A 20,841-nucleotide genomic window follows, 5' to 3' on the forward strand; every position below is an offset into this window, starting at 1 on the left:
TAAAAAATATCCAATTAAATAAAAAACATCCGAAAATATCCACGTAACTTTTGAGAGGCCATAAACAAAACTGGTGAGTTCCTTCGGTCACAACGTACTCCTGTTTTTCCGCTTTGAGAGGCGCGATTGTCCCCTCAGGGGCGCTGCAAAAGGTTTCCGCGGGTTGAGAATTATAATCGCGAGCCGAGTAATCACCTTTGCACCCTGTTTCACCTCCCGCGTGCCAGGCGGTCGAATATGCAAAATACTTTGTCGAGGTCGTAGTTTTCTAAACAATTTGGGAAACTGGCGAGGCCAGACACTCTGCGTACAATTGAAACGAGACGTTCCAGTAATGAATTATGTTCCTCTAAAGGGGGTGAGAAGGGGTTCGAGGACATGGAGAAAGGTTTGAATAGCGCATAGACGGAAGGGGTGGAAGCGTGAATTGGGATTAATTCTTGGGGTTGGATGAATGAACGACGGCTTCGAGGATTGCCGCAGGTTAATGTTAATTGTCGAGCATAAAGTGCTTGCTGTTTGTCGTTACATTCGCTACTCGATAATAGCCCTTTGCACGATCGTATCCCTTATTTCGCTTTTGTTGCGCGCTCTTCTGGTTTTTTTTAGAAAATTACGTGGAACTTTCTGTTTGATTAAGCCACTGTTCGTTTCTTGAAAATCTGACGAGTAAAATTGTATCTAACGATTTATGCAAACTATCGGTACCTTTTTAAGATAGTCAATTATTAGAATTGTTCTTGCAAAGTTTTTGACGTAGAAATAAAAAACATTGTAGTGCAATTTGTATAGGTATTTTTCAATCCCAGTTGGCCTCGAATACAAAATATTTTTACGACACAGACGAACAAACAATTCCTATTTCTCTGTATTCCACGGTGGATTAAATAAAACGAAATATGCGTTATGCGGCGGATAAAACGCACGGGATGAATATTTTTGCATACGTAACACGGAGAATTTACATTATCCTCGAATAAAATAGTTCAGCTGCGGAAACTCTCAGGAACGAGTTCTATTTTCTGGCTCTCGGTTTATTGAACCAAAAGTGTGATTCATAAGTGGCCTGGAAAGAAGACGAAAAATAAGAAAAACGAGGCGTCGAACCTTCCGCCTGCAAATAAACGAGAAACCATGGCGGCTGTACTCGAAAAGAAATCAACACGAAACAATTTGCACCTTGTAATCGTGGTAACGGTGTTGGTAATTAGCGTGCCTTCTTATGCACCGGAGGAAACGTTCCGTTGCAGTACGAAACGGTCATTTACAACCGCGTGTCTGCAATTCAATAATTTTCTCCGGATGGTTTAACACACTCTGTGCTTTTGTTTCAACCGTTTCGAAACGTTTCCTGATTTTATCTCGCTATCGAGACAGTTTCTGCACGTGGAACATCGGTCGGCGTAGTCGTTTTCCGGCAATTTTTCCTTCCTCTAGAAAATTACCCATGTAAAACGACAGATCTCGCTATTATCAACATCACATTCGTCGATAAGAAGCATATTAAAATATAGTATGGAAGAACATATTAATAAAAATATTTCAACCGTTCCAATAACATCGAGCGAAATTAATTTTCATTTTCTTGTTTCCAATCTGTCCTTCTCGCGGAAAATTATCCATGGCCCAATCGCAGTTGGTATCGAGCGAAAAATTCTCTACCAAACAAACGGCGCAATTTTCATCAGAATATTAAAACGACATAATTTTCAAGGAGCAACAGGATCCGAAGGATGATCGACGAGCATGGCACGCAATCGGAAGCCAATCACCCGAGCCACGGCCAGCTACTCCATGATAAATGCCGAGCTTCATCGTTCAACCCGGCGACAATTGGCCGCGGTGGACGACTTCGTCTAGTTTCCTCCGCTTATATCAGCGCGCCCGTATCCGTCGAACAATTTGTTGTCTGCCAGCCAGGCCATTTTCCATCGCTCCACCCTCTTATCCGTCATATCTGAAGCTTCGTCTCTGTCAAATTCCGTGCTCTCGAGCGACCGCAGACTTTCGTAGCACAGTGAAACAGAGGGAGTAGAATCCCGTTTCCCGGAAATCACGTCACGTACGCGCTGGTCCCAGCCTTTCGCGTCTCTTTTGATTGCTTTTTGAATCGGAATGCTGATGTTCTTTCGTGTACCGAAGATGGAACACGTTAGTTACTTCGCTTCTTCGTGAGGTTCATTTCTGGAATTATGGAGCGATTTCGGTGCTGTAGACGTATTTCAACAACAGCCGAGGATGATTTTTACTAACGTTAATCGAATGGTAGTTTTGAAGTTGCAAAAGTTTGTTTCAGCTTGTTGAGGTTTGACAACGAGGGAACCAGATTCTTGATAATCGAAATCAAGGAATCTTCAGGAAATGGAATTCGTCAGTTTGATTTTCGAGCATGTAACTCTGACCATTCGCGCAAAAGCCAATCCATCAAACCCGATCAAACCCGATCAAACTCGATCAAACCCAACTAATATTAAAATCAGGAAATCTTCAGAAATGCTATTTAATTATCTTCCAAATGTATATAGCTAAGCCCAAAAGATTACGTATTGCTTTCCGTAATCCCAAATTTTTGCAGAAGCTTTTTTCATCCTGTTAAAGTTTGAAAATGAAGGAGCCAAATTCTTGATAATCGAAATCAAGGAATCTTCAGGAAATGGAATTCGTCAGTTTGATTTTCGAACGTGTAACTCTGACCATTCGCGCAAGAGCCAATCCATCAAACCCGATCAAACCCGATCAAACTCGATCAAACCCAACTAATATTAAAATCAGGAAATCTTCAGAAACGCTATTAAATTAGCTTCCAAATGTGTATAGCCAAGCCCAAAAGACTACTTATTGCTTCCCGTAATCCCAAATTTTCTGCAACGTCCTCAAACTTTCTGAAACTTCTCAAACCAGAGTATAAAATTCTATCTCACGGATAAAAATCCTGGGTAACGACGCAACTTCTGGTATCCATAGAACGCTTGTCCAACCGTATCAGAATAAGCATTTCGAACGGTCGTACACACTCGCAAACACCCTTGGAGCGTGGATGGTGCTTCTAGGGGCAGGTAGCGGCGCGCTGCGTTTCTGGAATAATTTAATTAGTAAGCGTACGAAGTGAAGTGCCAAGTCTTATCCCGTGGGCTTAATAGCTGGCTCTTCCCCGCTTCTGACTTTGCCTCCCGCGGGACGTACCTTTGCCCGGGAACTCGTCTGCGTTAGAAACACGCACCACGAATCCCCCGTAGGTCGAACGAGATCATGAAACCGGGACCTAGCATCTTGCTAGCCACCCGAGGACGTCGTTTAATGAATTAATTAAGCATTATTTTGTTTAACTGCGAGACCTGCTGACAGTTCGTCTTTCTCATCGGCATTCCAAATGGTCGTACGTTTTACGACTGTTTCATTGAGGGCTCTGTTTTATGGCTCCTTCATGGTATTCGTTCTTTCGGTAATCTTTATCTTCTTTTCTAGGGATTTGTCGCTCTCGTTAAATACTGCGACTTCTTGTATCTGTAGATAATTACTGTGATTTGTTGTGAAGTACGCGTGATTGTAATAAACAACGATACGCAAATTGTAACTTCTACATCGAACATTTTCGGCATTTTCTTTTTTCAATTTTAACAATTCTGACAATCGTATCGTGCAGTATGCCGTACAAAATGCTTTGTACAACGTATACAGTGGCAACGAAAAGTACGCACCGTTTTCTCCAACGAAGTATTCTTTTATTAGATTTTACATTCCATTTCTATCAAATTTCAATAATCATACGTAGCGTCGTTAGTATCAAATTTTTGTAATCGTTTGAAAGTGCGAGATTTATTACAGTTGGATCTAATTAACCATTATACCGTAGAGTATAAACGCAGTGATGTACAAATACGTTTTATGGCCACTACATGGTACGTTTAGAATAAATTTTCTCAAGTATTATACATATTTTGTAATCTTACCCTGTAAAAATATTACAATTCTGATCATTTTCTTGATGCTTTGTATTAATTGTCTCGCTCGGTATGAAACTAACGAATGCTCTAACAGCATCTATGAGTAGAAGCGTAATATGCTCTATTATCGAACGGCAACGTTCATTGAGAAGAAAAAAGAAACGCGAGAGGTTTCACTTGAACGAAATCGCGCACAGATTCTTTTGCAACGCCGTCAATTTCGTGGTTCCAGCGATTTTCTGGTTTCTGGCGGTGCACCCTCGCCGTTTCCGGCGATTCTGAAACGGTGGGAGCAGGAAGAGAACTTTTATATCGCAGCAAATTGCTCGAGGCCAGTCGTTCTTCTTCCCTCGCTGTCCGATGGTTACTTTTTAATTAAAAGTTTCGCCTTTAAAGCCACGGCCAGACGAGACCCCAGTCGGCAAAGGGACAAATTGCATCGGGTTGTATCCGCGTGCGTACGCTCGCTGTCGCGCGACACCGAGTCGCGAGACAATCGAATGGAAAACAAGTCGAGCACGCATCGAACGACTGCACGTGAAAGCTTTCCTTTGTCACTGCTCGTCTGCGGCTGTATGCGAAACGTAATGGCGAAGTAAATGAATTTTTTTAAACGTCGCGTCGGGCATAGACTTTGTTTCTTCCTTTTTTGTCGTTTTAATACGAGTCGTCGACTAATATCACACGATAATATTAATCTACACTTCGTCGTGTATTATGAAACTATTTAAATCGTCAATCATTCGTTATACTAATGACTCACGGTGTTAACATATAGATTTACAGAGGTAGATAATAATACACACCATAAGGACAGATGTAAGTAGTTGTATGCACAGTTGATAGAGTTTAGATTATGTCACGATTGTTGTTCTGTCGTGTTGAAGTAACTACTTCAAAAAAAACTTTACATCTTTATTTATGTATATGCGTGACCTGCAGACTGCTATTATGCAGAAATATTCTAAATAAGGAGCGGTGCATACTATTGTACCCTTGAATATACATTATGTTTTGGGTTGCAAGGTCTAGCAACAAAGGAACTAATAAACAGATTTCTATTTATGTTCCCTGTAGCCTCTAGACCAAGCTATAAAGTTAACTTCTTTGGTGATGTCCTTTTGCTATAAATATATGAACGTTCGCCCAATCATTCCATTGTCTAGTAACACTAAGAGAATAAGAATCTGAATCAGCATAAACTTATACATTATACTTATACCTTTAATTATTTCAATATACTTTTCTATTACAAATTCATCCACTCGTTCTTCAATCGGTCAACTTCAACCTCAACATGTTCTGTTATTTTCTACGTATTTTGTTTATATTTAAGTTCGTGTTTTATGCAAACTCTGTAAATGGAACCTCGATAGGCAAACTACTCTATATTCTGCATAGAATATAGAGTATTAGTAAATTAAGATTACAAGAAGGTAATGTAACAATGCTATAGTAGAACGATTGTGCAACTGTACAATAGCAGAATAGTACTAGCATGATAATAGTAAAGTAGTACTATCGTAGCAATAGTACTACGACAATAGTAAAGTGGTACTATAATAGTAATAGATCAACATTAAACCACTGAATTACAGTTAATACACCACATCATGGTAACCATTCCTCATGCTTCATCTTGCGTCCACTGCATGTGAACCGCTAGATACCTAAGTGTCACAGTACACCCACTATTCCATTACGCTCATTCATCGCATTCCACGGTCCCTTTATCTCTCTCCAGCAATTCCAATTCAATCTCCTGTCTACGTAACAGTCTCACGAATAGAACTATCTAAAAACTGCAAACCCATTCTTTTTTCCTTCGCCTCTATATATCTACGTAGCCACAGTCTCCTTTAATTCTCTCGTAATCCCTGGTATCATCTTATCTTCTCCATTAAACACGTCAGACTACGCACACATATACGCGTTATCGTTGTACGGAAAAGATCGAGTTAGCCACCACCTCAGTCCGTTAAATTCTTGCAACAAGAAGAGTATTAGAAGCAGCATTACAGGACCATTAAGAAAATTAGAACGAAATTAATTTTAAAGGATTACTCGTTTCTTTGTTCTGCAAACTAATTGTCACTGGGAAATTCAGATATATCTACGGGGTGTCTCGTGTAACTAGATGGAATATAGGTTTAAAGAAAGATAGAAAATAGTAGAATAGCGGAACAATTAATTAAGAAATGTAATAACAAAAATTGTGAGAAAAATTGGCGAGTTGCTGTGTCTCGACGAGCTGAGATAAAAGAGATTCTACCATAATAAAGTTAACAGGATAAAAGAAATAATTTTTAATTCTCTATTAATAATCTATAGACGCTAGAGTCCAAATTTTATCCACACAAAGAGCCATTCTTTTTGCTTGCCCCTCAACGAGAACGCGTTTTAGTTAAATGAAGGGAAGAGGAGATCGAAGGAAGTCTTGTTCGGACACACTACCAAAGGACGAGCAACAGCAAAAAAAGAACGGTCCGAACGATACTCTTCTGCGACTGGTCGGCAAGAAGGGGCCCGTCTTCCTTTTACGACGTGGCTCCGCTCGACGACACGCGGCCATTAACATATTCTTCATCCTGCGACAGAAGCTCTCACGGAGCTTCTTGTCAACCGATTTCGAGAACGGAACGTCCGGGTTCTTTGTGCGTGTTCCGTGCACTGGTTCGGCGATCGGTGGCGACCATTTTTGGCGAACGATCGGTAGAAGAATGGGTAGAAGGTGTACCACGTGGGAGGACGTTGAATTTATCGGATCTCGATATTGCTAAACTTTCTCTACCGAATCGTAGAAACTCTCACGCAACGAACGTGTTAAACGTTAAAATTACAAACGGAATTACAACTTGGTTAACTAGGAAATCGGACGGAATAAAAACAAGAAGAGAACAAAACTACCAAAGCCGCGAAATAGACTTCTTCCGAAGAGGAACCTGCTCGAAATCAGAGGTAATCACCCACGCGAGGATCCAAAACGAACTGTACACACGTAGACACACACACACACACAGAGTGCCGCGATTTGAAAACAACGGGTGTACAGCATCCCGAAGCAACAGCCTGGTAATTGCGTTCACGAAACCGCGAACAGGCAAGAACATCGGCGAGAACGGTCGTTTGTCAGTGGCAAATAGAACAGTTGATCTCATCGAGGCCCTCTAACGAGGCCTCGTTATTGCAGTTCGCGTGCACTCGCGTCGATCTTCCGACCAAGCGTTTTCGATCGCCTAATTAAAACGAACTTCTCGTTTCGAGACTTAATCTCTACCACTGAGAACCAATAAAGGGCAAACGGAATCGTTCCTTCCCTTTCCATTCCCTTCTTTTCCTTTTCGTTTTTCTCTTTTTTTCGTTAGTCTCTTTTCCTCTGATTCGCGAGGAACGCGATCGATGGCAAACGCCGCCGGATGTCCGACATCCGGGGACAATTTATATCGACGATAAATTCCTACCCTCTTTCATTAGTGGCCTTTGCACGCCAGATTTACAGCTATCTCTCGCGCTATGAACAGTGTTCCGTGTTTCGTGGTCGATCGTATTTTTCAGCAACCATTTTAACCGCACCTGCAGGGGACGAAGGCGCGGGAGGCGACAGTTTCGGTTGATTCGAATTAGTTTCGTCGTTAGTGATAGCGGAATTAACGGCGAGCGGCCGAAACGTTGCAATTCGAAGAATTCCTCTGATGTTTTGTTACGGAGGATATACCTCGGCTCTTTTGCCATGATATTTTAGGAAAGGAGAAGGACATGCACGTGTCCAGTACATAGGAATTTCGATTGATTAGAGTTAGTTTTTGATTAGAAACTAGTGGGAGCAATTGGAACGAGACGAGAGATATATTTCAATCGATACGACGACGCTTTGAAAACTGGACGTATCTGCGGTTCGTCGAATAACATTGGAAATTCTGTCAATCAACTGTAATTGTAGAATAACAAAAGCTAAGAAGCTTGAGAAATTTTAGAAAAATTTCAACATAGGGAAACTGAAAAGTATATTGAAATTCACGAAGTACGTGCCATTTCATTTCACAGAGAAATCAGGAACTGGCTGTACAATCGATATAGACGTCGTAAAAGCAGACTTCCAAAAAGAAGCGTGAAGAATGTGCAGCACGGCAATTTCAGCGACACTCCGGGTGTAGCTCGTTCGACTTTCCATGCCGAAACTTCTCTCCATTTTCGGCGCGTGCGGCTCGATTTATCACCGTTGAGTTAAATTTCGATCGACCTCTATAACCGTGAACTTGCGATCGCGCCAAGACGCGAAGCCATTCAATTTAAATCCTCGTCCGATCAACTCCAACCTCGATGCTCCTCTATAAATGGAGGGATACACGACTACGTATATATCGTCGATATCGTCAGACAACATCTGTGACAGCCGGAACGAGCTTCAAGTTCGATCTGTTATCGCCTTGGTAGGCTATGATCCGCCCTCTTACGTGAAAGTTGTAAAAGAGACGAAGAAAACAGATTGCGATGACGCGCGTAGATGTTTATTGAAATATAAAGGATTTATGTCTCTCTCTCTCTCTCTCTCTCTCTTTTTCTTTCTTTCCCTTCGTAATAAGTTTGCATGACGACGGAGTTTCAGGTTTTGAATTTAGAGAAGTTTGCTATGAAGAGCTGAGAAGGATGAGAGCTAAAGATTTTCACTGACGCGAGACAAAAATGCTGGCCTAAAACACGTAAATTAATTTTTCCAAGTTGTGAATAATTTTGGAAGCAGAAAATTTTTAGTTTCTCATTGAAGGATATTCGAAATCGACCAATATTACAACCTGTTTTTTACTAGCTTCAAATAAATATGGTTATCTAGATGGAACTTTAGATAGAAAGAAGCTGAGAGTACATCAAAAAATCTTTGAAGAAAAGAAGACGTATTTAAATGACACTTTAATTGATTTGTAATATTTTTCAGAAGATCATTAATATTTTCTTGGAAACATAGAGCGCGTATTTAGAAGGGAATAAATCAACGAGAAATAGGAATATGATGCTTGGATGTTTGGAGAAGAGTTGGGAAATACAGATGCAAGTTCGATCGACGTTTCTCCCAATGACAGACGATATTCAAATGAGACATTCGATGCAAACTGAACAAGATCAAAAGGGAATTCAATCGAATGCTAAGATTTAACTCTTCTGGATCTCGTATTATGGAGATACACGAAACGTCTAGTTTGTGCCTCTTGAGATTCAAGATCTCTCATTGTATTGAAATGGCAGACAGATCCTTGACAGATTTATCACTTATTTCTGTGTCACTACGAGTATCGTTTCAATCACGGAATCGTGTTACTATTTTATCATCTCGTAGCTCGCTAATTAACAAAACAAACAATATTCGGTTCGCGATATGACTGCAAGAAATTGCATAAATCTGAAACAATGGAATTAATTAATCCGTTAAATTGAAAAATTCTTTTAAAGAACTATATATACGACTAAAGCTTCATTTTAAAAAACGATATTTTATATGTACCAACTTAATAACGTATTCGATATTTCTCTTCTACGCAAGAAATTTAATAACTTCTTCTTCGATTGAAGATTCAAATATGCAGCGGAAGATTCGTACGTCTCTATCGAATTTTCTTGAGAAAATTCACCGACGAAGACTCTACACCACCGAGCTACCTTCCTCCCTTATCCTTCTGAATTATTCTGGAGAATAATCGCCGGAAATGAAATCTACCAGCTCCAGTTACCGACGTCAGAAGTTCGTATTAATTATGACTCGTAATTGTCAATCGACGCTCTGTTGGTTTCTACGAGCACTAGGGGCAGTTAGGAAAGGGCCGAGATAAGTCATGAATCTCCATTAATAGAAGTGGGATTCGTGAAATTTCATATTAATATACCAGAAACTTAGTCAAGTCGACCATATTAATTTCTATGTCAAACGAACGAAGAAAATTCATCGAGCACGAACGGAAATAAGTATAAAAATATCGTCGATATTATCGGTATATAATCTAACATTTTATGTTCGTAATATTCTTACGTGGAAAGTTCAAGAAAGTTCAGCGTCTCCTACGTAATTCCATAACCTTCAGCTACAACCTTTAACTTTAACCTTTATCTTTTTAATCTTATCGATACTCGAGTGACTATAATCATGTATTATACAGAGTGTTCTAAATTTTTCCAGCCAAACCTTCGCAAAAAAATCGCGGTAATAAAACAAAAACTCGCAAAGTCTTACCTAATGGTATTAGGTGGTCCGAAAAGTGTCTTTTTTTTTACAGATACGTCTTTTACATGAAACCTAATCCGTCGAACTTTGTTCTTTGCTAGAACAAAATGGATCATACGTAATTCGATAAAATAATATAAAACGGAAAATGTTGTGCGTCCACTGTTTCCTTATAAAACTTTTTGGACGATTTAATATATAGTTAAGAGATAAATTAAATTATATTCCATGTATGAAAATTTCCAAAAATCCGGTTTAACGTAGTACCATAAAATGTAAAAACATCCCCAAAAAAGCCCAACGTTCCTTCGACTCACCTGAGAATATGTTGATTGGTAGACTGCAGCAGGATAGTAGTATACTTGGTGATCAGCATTTTTCCTCTCGCAAATGCCTCGAGGAAATCCACTAGCCGAAGCGTTAGAAGTAAAACCCAGCTAATTCACGTACAGCCGTGTAACACGAAGCTGCGGTAGTCTCCGCGCGACAACGACGACAGTCGAAAGAGGGGTCTCGCACTCGTTTCGCATAAATCGCGGTCTAGGAAAATCGAGCAAAGCGAACGAAGAGCGCGTGGATGCCGCGGAAATTCTTCCGGCTATATTTAACGCTTCCAGCAGGCACAAAGCGATCCGGCTGCATCCTTCTTTCCTCCTTCTTTTCGAGGTTCCAGCGAAAACCTTGACGTCATTCGGCCGTCGATCTTGCCCGTGGTCAAGTCACCGGTTTCGCGCCTCCTCCGCAACGATCGTCGCTGTGTTTGCTTCGGCGTTCACTTTGTTTGTGCTGCACGTCGTCGACGAGGCGTGGTTTCGAGGCTGAGTGAGTTGCCGGATTGATTGGGTGTCTGCTTTTGGCGAGGGTGTTGATTCAAATCGCGTCACTTCGTGGTCTCTCGCGTTTCCTTTCGAGAATACGTGCACAAGTGTTTGTGCGATTGATTGGAAGTTTTGCTAGCTTCGCAAATATTGAAGTTACGATCGGTGCTTATTTTAAGTATGATTAATGCGGCTTCTTGGCGATGAAATATCGCTCCACTCGATCGATGCGTTCATAACGCTGATTAGAATTTCCCTAGAAATATTAGAGATATACGATCGATGTTAATTTCAAATGTAATTTCCGTCGTTTATCGGTGATTCGATAAAATATCTTTTTAATAAATTGATTAAACATTCTACCAGTGTTTGTGGTAATTGAAATTTTTATCGAAAGGTTGGAACTACGATTAGTGATCGTTTTGGATACGATCGATACTCGATCGATAGTGGTTCGAGGTATATTTGCCGCCTCAATTGATTATTTATAGCATCGATTGAAATCTTCGTAGAAGTATCGAAGTCACGATCAATGGTAATTATAAGTATGATCAACGTCGACCATTGGGAATTCGGCGAAACGCTCCTTTTAGCTGCAAGCTTTGCGCTTTATGGTTTCATTTCTAGAAAGTTAATAACTTCGTTGAGAAATCTGCAGCTTGGTAATTTTTAACATAGGAACCTTGTTCGCGATTAATATCTACGCTTCGTTATCTTCGCAATATTTATTAACTTGCCTTAAACTGCTATCGATCTATTCCTTTCCTTAAAACAGGTTACTTTTTACAGCATCCGTAGCAACAGATCTTAATCCGAGCAATCTTACCTTCTAACATCGATTTATAATTAAACTTCCTGTATAATCAACTTACGAAGTTGTCCTTTACGTGAGAACAAGATCCTCACGATTACTCGCAACATCCACTTCAATCATTAAATTTATTCAGGAAGATAAGTCATTTGACATAAATCTCATCTGACCAAGCTTCCTCAATTTCAACTTTTTACTCTCCTCTTTCTCACCAATTCTTCAAAACTGTTCGTATCTACGACGATTATGTCGAAGTCTTGAGAAATCAATTTTTTCAGTTCCTCCAGTTTCCACCTTCGACCCAACAGGATCGTCAACGTAACAATCACGTCTCTGTCAACCGTGTTCGACCGAAACACGCAGCTGTCGCAAGAAAGAAGCTTCGAGTCAGGTGTGCTGTACCCTCTTTACTCTTTAACTGTCCAGGTCGAGGAGCTCGCGAACTGGTCCCAAGGTTTTGCCTCGTGTTTACCAGCTTGACAGATAGCGACAGGTGCAACGATCACAAACTGGCTTTCTTCGTTCGAGAACGGACACCATGGCGCCGTTTCGTTTCTATTCTCGCGTATCGTCCTCAGCGATTCAGCTAAAACGTCGTCGAATCTTGGTTGACGTTGGTCAGCGTTTTTGCACGACTTTTCCTTCGATTTAGTCGCGTTTATTCGAAGATAGGACTTTCACTGTGATTTATTCTCGCTCAACTATTAATCGAGTTTAATATCGCGTCTCCAACAGGATCTTCGGCTCTAGTTTTATTCTTCAGCGCCACTAAGTCGTCGAGATTTCCGTGAAGTGGTTGACAATGCTACATGATTTATTCTCTGATTTATGTCTCGTTTATTCAACTTTGAAATTTTCACGCGATCTTGAATTTCTTGAATTTACGTAGTCCTTTTGATATCCGCCATCTTATACAGCTTGCCGATCTTCAAGTTAAATTCTGTTTTCATATCTTCAGTGTATCTTCATCAGGACTGTCGATTTTTCCCTCGTTGACATTGGTCAACGACCTTTCACGACTTTTCAAATGTCTTCAATCGTTTTCTTTCGCATCGACGATGTCACGCAATCTATCCTTGAATTTATTTTCATACATACACCGATCTAGCTTCACGCTCGATCCTCCATTCGATCGTGAATTTCGATTTTCCTGTTAGACGTTCAGCGTGTAAACGCTTCTTAGCGTCTCGCCAAAGTACCGTCGTGTGTTGCTTGACGTTGGTCAGGGATCCCACGACTTGCCCTTCGATTTATCCTCGTTTATCCACCGATCGAGCTTCGCGTCGAGTCTGCCGCGCGATCTTGAAAGATCGGTCAACGTTCCTGCGACCTTGTCGGCCTCGAGGCCCGGTCGATTATTCTTTATTGCGACTCGTCGAACGATCGAGGGCCGCGCCACCGTTTCTGGAATACGATTTCGTGGAAATCGTGTTGTCGATCGAGTCGAATCACCAATGGCCGAGTATTTTTAGCGCCACTCTGCCAGAGATCGCGACGGTCAACTTGTTCAATGATGCAGAGAATCACGGGACTCTGTGAGATTCCGAAACGTAACACGATCGACTTGCCTCGTTCAGGGAATTGATCCTGTCTAAGACGTTCGGTGTATTCTCAACTGCATTCCGTTTTGAAGCTCGGATCGATTATTGGATTGTCCGCTGATCAGAAACTTCTTTAAATCTTCTAATTGAAAATGGCAATTTTAAATAAATCGGACAAGATCCTTAGTTATATTTTAAATCTTGCAAGTTTATAAGTAAGTATTTTTGCTCAATTATTGCTTCGATGAATTATTCGAGCTTTTTGATTTTCTAAGATTTATTTACGAATAGGTTGACTTTTCGTCGTACGATCTTTTCTGATACGCTACGCATCGACATTTTTAGATTTTCCAAGACGAAGTTGGTTTAGATTGCACAGGAAGATCCTGATTATTCTAGCGATTCTCGGCTCGGTCGTTTAGGATTCAGGGTTTGACAAGGAGGTCAGCTTGATCAACTCGTTGTCTCAAGAGAATCATAGCGATGTTACGCATCTATGTACCGAGATCTTGATTATTAAACGAGTCCAATTTAGCAGACGCGGCAGAAGTGTCTTCTTTGTTTCATAAAATCGTCTGAATGGAGTTGTGTTCGAGGAAATCATTGAGTCGTAACGGAGGATCGCAAGCGCGCGTGTCACGTTAAAAACAAAATTCCGAAAATTTTAGCAGTCCGAAAGTAATCGTAGACGCGTACGTTGTAACGTTACACGGAAGTCGATCACCAAAGATTTCAATTATTCGAAGAATTCAGTCCAATCAAGTTATTTGACGTTGAAAAGATCGTACAAACGTGCGTTAAATTGTCACAGAAACCTCGATCCTCTAGAATTCCTATTATTCGTAGAATTCGCTAGAAAGCAGTTATCAGTAACGTCAAATAATTCCAAACATTCGTGTTAAATTGTTACGAAGGCCTTGGCCTGGAATTCATATTGGAAAATTCAGCTGAGAAGAGAGTCACTGGAAAAATATTATACAATTTCAAAACCGCAATTATTAAATTGCAGTAAAGTCCTTGATCGCGTAGAATTCGCATTGCTTGAAAAAATTTAGTTGCACGAGAGTCACGAGAAATAACAAATAGTTTTAAACATCTACCAAATAGCTATTAAATTCTGTGTATCAAATTGTCAGAGACCTCGGTTATAATTTAGATTATTTAAAAAATCCAGCTGCTGTGAATAATTGCAAGCACTAATTATATAGTGTTAAGATCAATTAAAAATTCGAACGTTCGTGATTTTCTTCAAATACTTCCAATATTCGATCACTCGATTAATCACCTGTTTGTCGGTCACGTATCGTTCATTCGAAGCTCGTTGTATTTCGGTTCACCAATGCCGTATTCACATCGTAAATCACACTAAAAGGAGGAAGAATCTACACTCAAAGAGAATAGCAAAGAAAGAGAGATGTTCGGTCGCAATGATTAGTCTATCGATCGTACGCTTGAACTCACAAATTGGTAATCCAAAGTTCACCAATATATCTTATATCGTACATCATACCGTAGAAAAGACAGTCTGCGTTGAAGAAGAATAGCGAAGAAGCAATTAAAAATGATCCACGAATCTCGACGATCGATCATCTACTCTTGAAACTCGCATATTGGCCATTCAAGGTTCACCAAATGTCAGTTCACCGGTCACCACATCTGATGTCATGTATCACCACATCCAGAAGAAACAGTCTATGTCGAAGAAAAGCAGTAAAGAAGCCGATCAATACCAAAATAGTTGACAGATCTGGATAAGCGAGCACAATGATCCGAGGTCTCTGTCGAAGGACAAGGTACTCGCGTGTCAGAGACACTGGCAAGTGGTAGCAAACCGCCTTAAGTAGCATCGACAGGAGCGTGGCTGGTGTCAGTCCTTGTCTGCCAGTTCATTCGGAAGTGATCTGCTCAATAAGCGTCGCTTTGAGGCGCGTTTAATCGGTGTCAACGAAGGACAGGCGAACGATAAACAGTCTTGCGGTGATTATATCGATGACGTCGCTTTTAGAAACTCCTTCGAGTGCACTTACTTCTCCGTTAACTACACAATCCTCTATCAGAAACGTTTCTCCTCGAGCGTTCCTCTTCCTCGACGAATTTATCAAATTTATCGGAGAATCTCGAAAGAATCGAACCTTTCGGTGACCTCTTCCGGTATCTTGCCCTCCTATCCGAACTCTGAACTCTGTTCGTGGATCGTTCGTGAACTATAGCAAGGTTCGAAGGATCGGAGGTTGGATCACGAGACGAATCGCGTTATCGATCCCTCAGAATCGACAATGGCGACGTGGAGGGATCGGTTGCAGAGCGGAGGAAGCGAATCGAGGGATTTTCGCGAGACCCCAGGTAAATTGCGCTCAGCGTCCACTCTGCTTCGCGTCTCGCCGTCTCGAATTGATTTCATGCTCGATCGCGCTTGAGTCTGGGTCATCCGCGCTAACTTTCCAACTCCGTCGAGTCTTGGAAACGCGTAGTGTCGAAGACGTGGCCATTGTACGCGGTTCTCGGTTGCGATTTTTGGGCCGATCGACGCGCCATTCCTCTCCACCATCGCGGTTAACCTTCAGAAACTATCTGAATCGAGGAACTACCGTGGATCCCATTTTCCTTCATCGTGAGAATCTTATGTTCGATCGAGACAAGCTTCGACGATATTAGAAAACCTTCAACGAGACACTGTCTAAGAACGTTCGTAGATAATCGACACTCGCACTCGAAGAGCTTTCATCTTCACCTAATCACGTCCCACGTCACCAGAGGACGAAACCTCTTCCAAACACTTTCTCCTTCGAATCTTCAAGCTCTTTCCAAGTTTTCCTAGTCCTTTCGCGTTACCACACCTTTTACCTGCGCCATGTTCAGAGAACCATCGATCCACGTTATCCAAGGATCGGACAAAGATTCACCACCCAAGCTTCCTTCATGAACCTTCTAATTGAAGGATTCCGGTTCACGGTAAAGTTCTCCAGAAATTCATGGTACTACGATCCTCGAGGATCTCGATCATCTCCAATACCTAAAATCTGAAGGATTTGGCATCGATCGTTCTCCAGGATCTCGCTTTCTTGGATTATTTATAGACACGGCGGACAAAGAGGTTCTCGAGCGTGCAGCCCGGCTGCCGGTCGCGAATGGACTGGTTGCACGTTTGTTAAACACTATAGTCGCGGCTGTACCGCGCGGACTCTAGCTGCACAGGCGCCTATAGTCCCGGCTGGTTACGCCGACTGGATCGTCCTGTGCTCTCTCGGCGACTTTTCGAGCACGCCGTGGCTGTCTCTCCGCGGCGTGGCCACGTGTGCTTCAACAGTGTGCAAGGGGACTCTGCACTCGCGTCGAGAGTGCGCACACCGGGGCTGCGAGAACTGGCTGCCGGCACGTAGGCACCGGGAAACGCGGGACGCCTACTTGCAGGGTACTGGGTGGGGGTGATAATTTCGTGAGGCACCCGGTCGACCGACCGAAGAACGGTCCTTCTTCGACGGCTTCGAGATATGTGTGAGGACCACGTCCGTAGGGTTTTCGTTGTAGGGAAGATCGCGATCGGTTAGTATATAAGGTGTTCTTTCGTTTTGAAACGAATTGCAAGATTTAATAGTAAAATGCTACGACTTTTCCTATTTGCCCTAGGAATGGTAAGCGTAGGAACGTACAGTAGCAAATAAAATTAATTTACAGTTTAATTGACACAGCGAATCTATGAACGTTTGCGAAGTTTTCGTTATAGGGAAGATCGCAGTCGGTTGGTTGCTATACAGGGTGATTCCGAAAATCGTGGCACAATCGAAAAGAACACGGTTCCTCTCGTAGAAATTTGTTTAATCGTTAATTGTTACCAATATTTTATAACAGCGAATATATCTTCAAAAAGGGGCAATTACTCGACGCACGATCTTCGTTAGATACTATCTTCGATATGAAGCGTTTCCAGGTAATTTTCTCGTTTTAATCCCATAAATGTTCACTTTTGCCAAAACGCTCGCGTTTCAGAATACGTTGATTAAAGCACGATCAATCAACCCGGGAGCAAATACTTATCCAGAAGCAAAAATTCCGCAAGGAAACGCTAATTTCACGCGACTGACTCGAGACTCTATCAGCCAGTTATCTGGCGATTATTCAAATTACCGAGTCGACCTCGCGAGTTTCACAGAGGAAACGGTTGATACTTAACAAATTGCGGCAACTCTCTTACCATGGTCCGATTATTTCAATTGCACGTGGTCACCGACGAAAGAAAATCAGCGGCAACTACTTAAATCGAAGTAAAATAAAATAGGAGAAAAATCGTGAACGGAACTCGATTACTCGCCATGACCAGGCTTAACCTAATTGCGTGCGCGAGTACGTGCCTGGTAATTAAGAACAATTCGCGAGTTAGAGCGATCGAGAGGTGAGTTGGTTCAGGCTCGTTGAAATTCCAACCGCGAGGGACGAGTCGTACGTAATGTGCGTAATTTATCGTAAGCTTCTTACGCGAGTCGGTTTCAATTTCTTGCTATTAAGGCACGTACGTGATGGCACACATAGTGGAAGATCAGGCGGTTAACGGTGGTGGTTCTTGATACTTTTCTTCATTTTGGGTCTCTTCGCAGTTGCCTTTTGCCTCTTTTATTTCTCCCATTTTACAGAATCTTTCTTGTACCGTATTTTTCATTTAATTGCTGCTATTCTGGTGGAATACTTGTAACAGATATTTATACATACAAGTGTTCAGATTCCTATAAATAAAATTTCGCCCGCCTACGAGAAATTATTCCTCTTCGTTCTTTTTTTTGCGCAATTTCGTCGTACCACGATCCAAAATTATAATTATATTTCCCTCTGTGATTAATCTATTTCACAAATTGGCACGACGAATTGTTAAGAACGCAGTGCTGTAGATTCCAAAAAATTCAGACCCGTAAACCGTTCGCCGATCGTTCGACCGGAAGTCCTCCAGTTTTATTCTCTCACGTGTAGAACGTTGGTCCGCGTGAAACGGTTGCCAACGGCAACAAACGGCAGTTTGCAACGTCCAGATAGGCGCATTAACGGAGGAACGGGGATGAAAACGAACAGATTTGGCCGTGGCCCGCTCGATTGTCCCATCGTCCCTTTCTCTCGTGGCCGGTCGTCTATTAAATAACCGTGGATCGCCGCTTTTCCGGCGCTCTCGCCCGTGAGATTGATAACGCAGCTGCGTTATTGCCTCGAGATCGACCCTGTGTTTCTCTCAATGCACTTTTTTTTTCTCCTTTCTCTGTATTTTATGAACCCGGTATGCTTGATTGCCACAGGTATCTCGAAGGTAGATTTTATATTTTTTCATGGATTGCAAAATTTAATTCCATTGTGAAGAATCGAGAAATTGTTCGACATCTTTTGTACAATGATTACTATCGCTTCGGACTGATTTAATTAAAGCAACGATATTCATCGTTAAATAATACTATTATAATTTTGTGTGCTAGACTAGATTAGCCGCGTAGTAGTGACACACGTATGTGAATATGAGTGTATGGAAGTATGTGTGCGCACAACGTTTCGAAAAACAGACGAATGTAACTGTTCCGTTGGCAGTGCGGTATGGAAGACGGTGAGACAAAGAGAGCGCTGAGACGCGTGCAAATGTATATCGACGAGAATCTTGTAAATCTTTTATTAAATAAATCTGAAACTATTTTAATATGAATTCTAAGTGTAATCTTAGTGTTCCTTTACTTTTATTTCGGCGATTAAGATCCACAATTCTCAACAATTATTAACACTTTTCTGCACGAAATTATCACTGGACCATGGATATTCACACTTTGGTGAGAATTTATTAAACGCACAAAAATTCACGTAATATACAAAAATATATAAAATATGCAAAGTTTAAAATATCGATTCGACGTATGTACATAGCAAATATACAGCAATAATACGTATTAGAGATTTTATGTAAGGGGACAGCGCTAGACTCCACAGAGATTTCTACATAGCAAGGTAGTTCTTCCACTTCGAGTTCTTGCAACAGAAATAATTTTTACTATTGCAATCGTAATATCTCTGTTAACCTACTTTTCGCCTATAAATCCTAACCACAGAAATATTATTGCCGCGAACCGGGTATTACGACATTCTCAAACTTTTCTTTAGGAAAGGGGAAACAAATTATGGAAGAGTCAGCTTCCCAGAAATTTCCTGTACTCGTTTCTCATATTAAAAACACGTTTGCGTATCGTGCCCCTTCATTGTATGCTAACGACGCACAATTTACGGCGTGTTTCGTACCACCACCGTATTTTCGCGCGTTTAATTCATCTTCGCTCTTGCACAATTACGCTTCGTTTATCCTTTCATTCATTGCCGCTCGTCTCATACACGAACGAAAGCCTCAAAACTACTCCCTAACGAATCCCCCCATCTCTCTCTCTCCCTCTCTCTCTCTCTCTCTCTCTCTCTCGCGCGCGCGCGCGAGCAATTAGATCGCAGAATTGCAATGTAAGGTTCGTTATAATCCCGCGATACATACTGTTCGAGGAAACAGTTTCCGCGCAAAATTTATTTTATTCCTCCTTTTTTCATTTATTTCGATATCGAGTTCGAAGTTGCAGGAAATTTCGAAATATTTGGAGCGAAGGTCGAAAGCTCTGAAATCGAATTTCAGCTCACTTGAATGTTCTCTTTACGTTACTCTTCACTTTTTACTTCGGATTCCTAATTCTCAAGAATTTAACGAAGCTACTCTCTTCGTTTGATCGATTCCCCATAATCCTATCCTCTAGATATCACACACGTGCGTACGTCTATAATATCTCTATCATCTATACTAATTCTCAACATTGTGTTTCTTCGTTCGCCAACCCGCGATCTCTTCATTTAAAAAACCTCGGTATCAAAGTTTCAGAAATTTGACACGACTTTGTCGTTCGACGACGATCCTACGCCTTCAATTTTCTTAAAAATATTTCAACTCCCACTTCACTGTCGTTCCGCTGAGAGTTGCTTCCCCAGAAATTCTAGCAAAATTCTATTCAATTCTCTGCCTAGATTCCTCTAAAAATGTTAGCAACGCTGCGCAAGATTCCACGTGCAACATTCAATCTCTTCTTCGAGTGGAAGAAACGGAAAGTCTTTCCACTCGATTGTTTCCTTCTCGACGGCCGTATATAGGCGGAACAGGATCCGGTAGAAAAATCCACGGAAGAGGACGAGGCGGACGAGATGGAAGGCGCAAGAAACCTTCGCGAGAAACCGGCAGCCGTTCCCCGAGTTTTGCTGTCGGCCAGTGAAGGTCGAGCGTAACTGCTCGGCCAGTTGGCCGGTTTCCACAAATAGCCGTCCTACTGTGCCTTCTTTGTTCGTTAATCGTCCCGAGAAAGCAATTAGAAGCTTGTGCACACAACCGTGCCACCATTGCTGCTCTTCTTCTTCCTCCTTTTGAATCTATTTTTTCTTCCTTTATACCAAGTACTCGGTTACGTTTTTCCGCAATGGAAAAAAACCTTGTTTAGAAGTTCTTAGGAGGAGAGGCACAGATGGGAACAATAAA

The 20,841-nt window shown here is 41.5% G+C and overlaps 1 protein-coding gene across 9 annotated transcripts in view; it reads right to left on the bottom strand.

The window, feature by feature from the left end:
• Spri (Src homology 2 domain-containing protein sprint) overlaps nt 1-20,841 on the bottom strand; it is a 209,619-nt gene that overhangs the window by 72,089 nt on the left and 116,689 nt on the right. Inside the window, exon 1 of one of the 9 annotated variants that reach the window (XM_072003002.1) lies at nt 10,473-16,548. The exons of the other annotated variants lie outside the window; for them this stretch is intronic. Within the exon in view, the coding sequence (XP_071859103.1) occupies nt 10,473-10,531 (59 nt within the window). The 5' untranslated portion in view covers nt 10,532-16,548. Of the gene's footprint in view, nt 1-10,472; nt 16,549-20,841 lie in introns of those variants that run through there. 9 annotated transcript variants of the gene reach the window in all.

The sequence above is a fragment of the Bombus fervidus genome, chromosome 5 (genome assembly GCF_041682495.2).
Source record: "Bombus fervidus isolate BK054 chromosome 5, iyBomFerv1, whole genome shotgun sequence".
Taxonomy (NCBI): domain Eukaryota; kingdom Metazoa; phylum Arthropoda; class Insecta; order Hymenoptera; family Apidae; genus Bombus; species Bombus fervidus.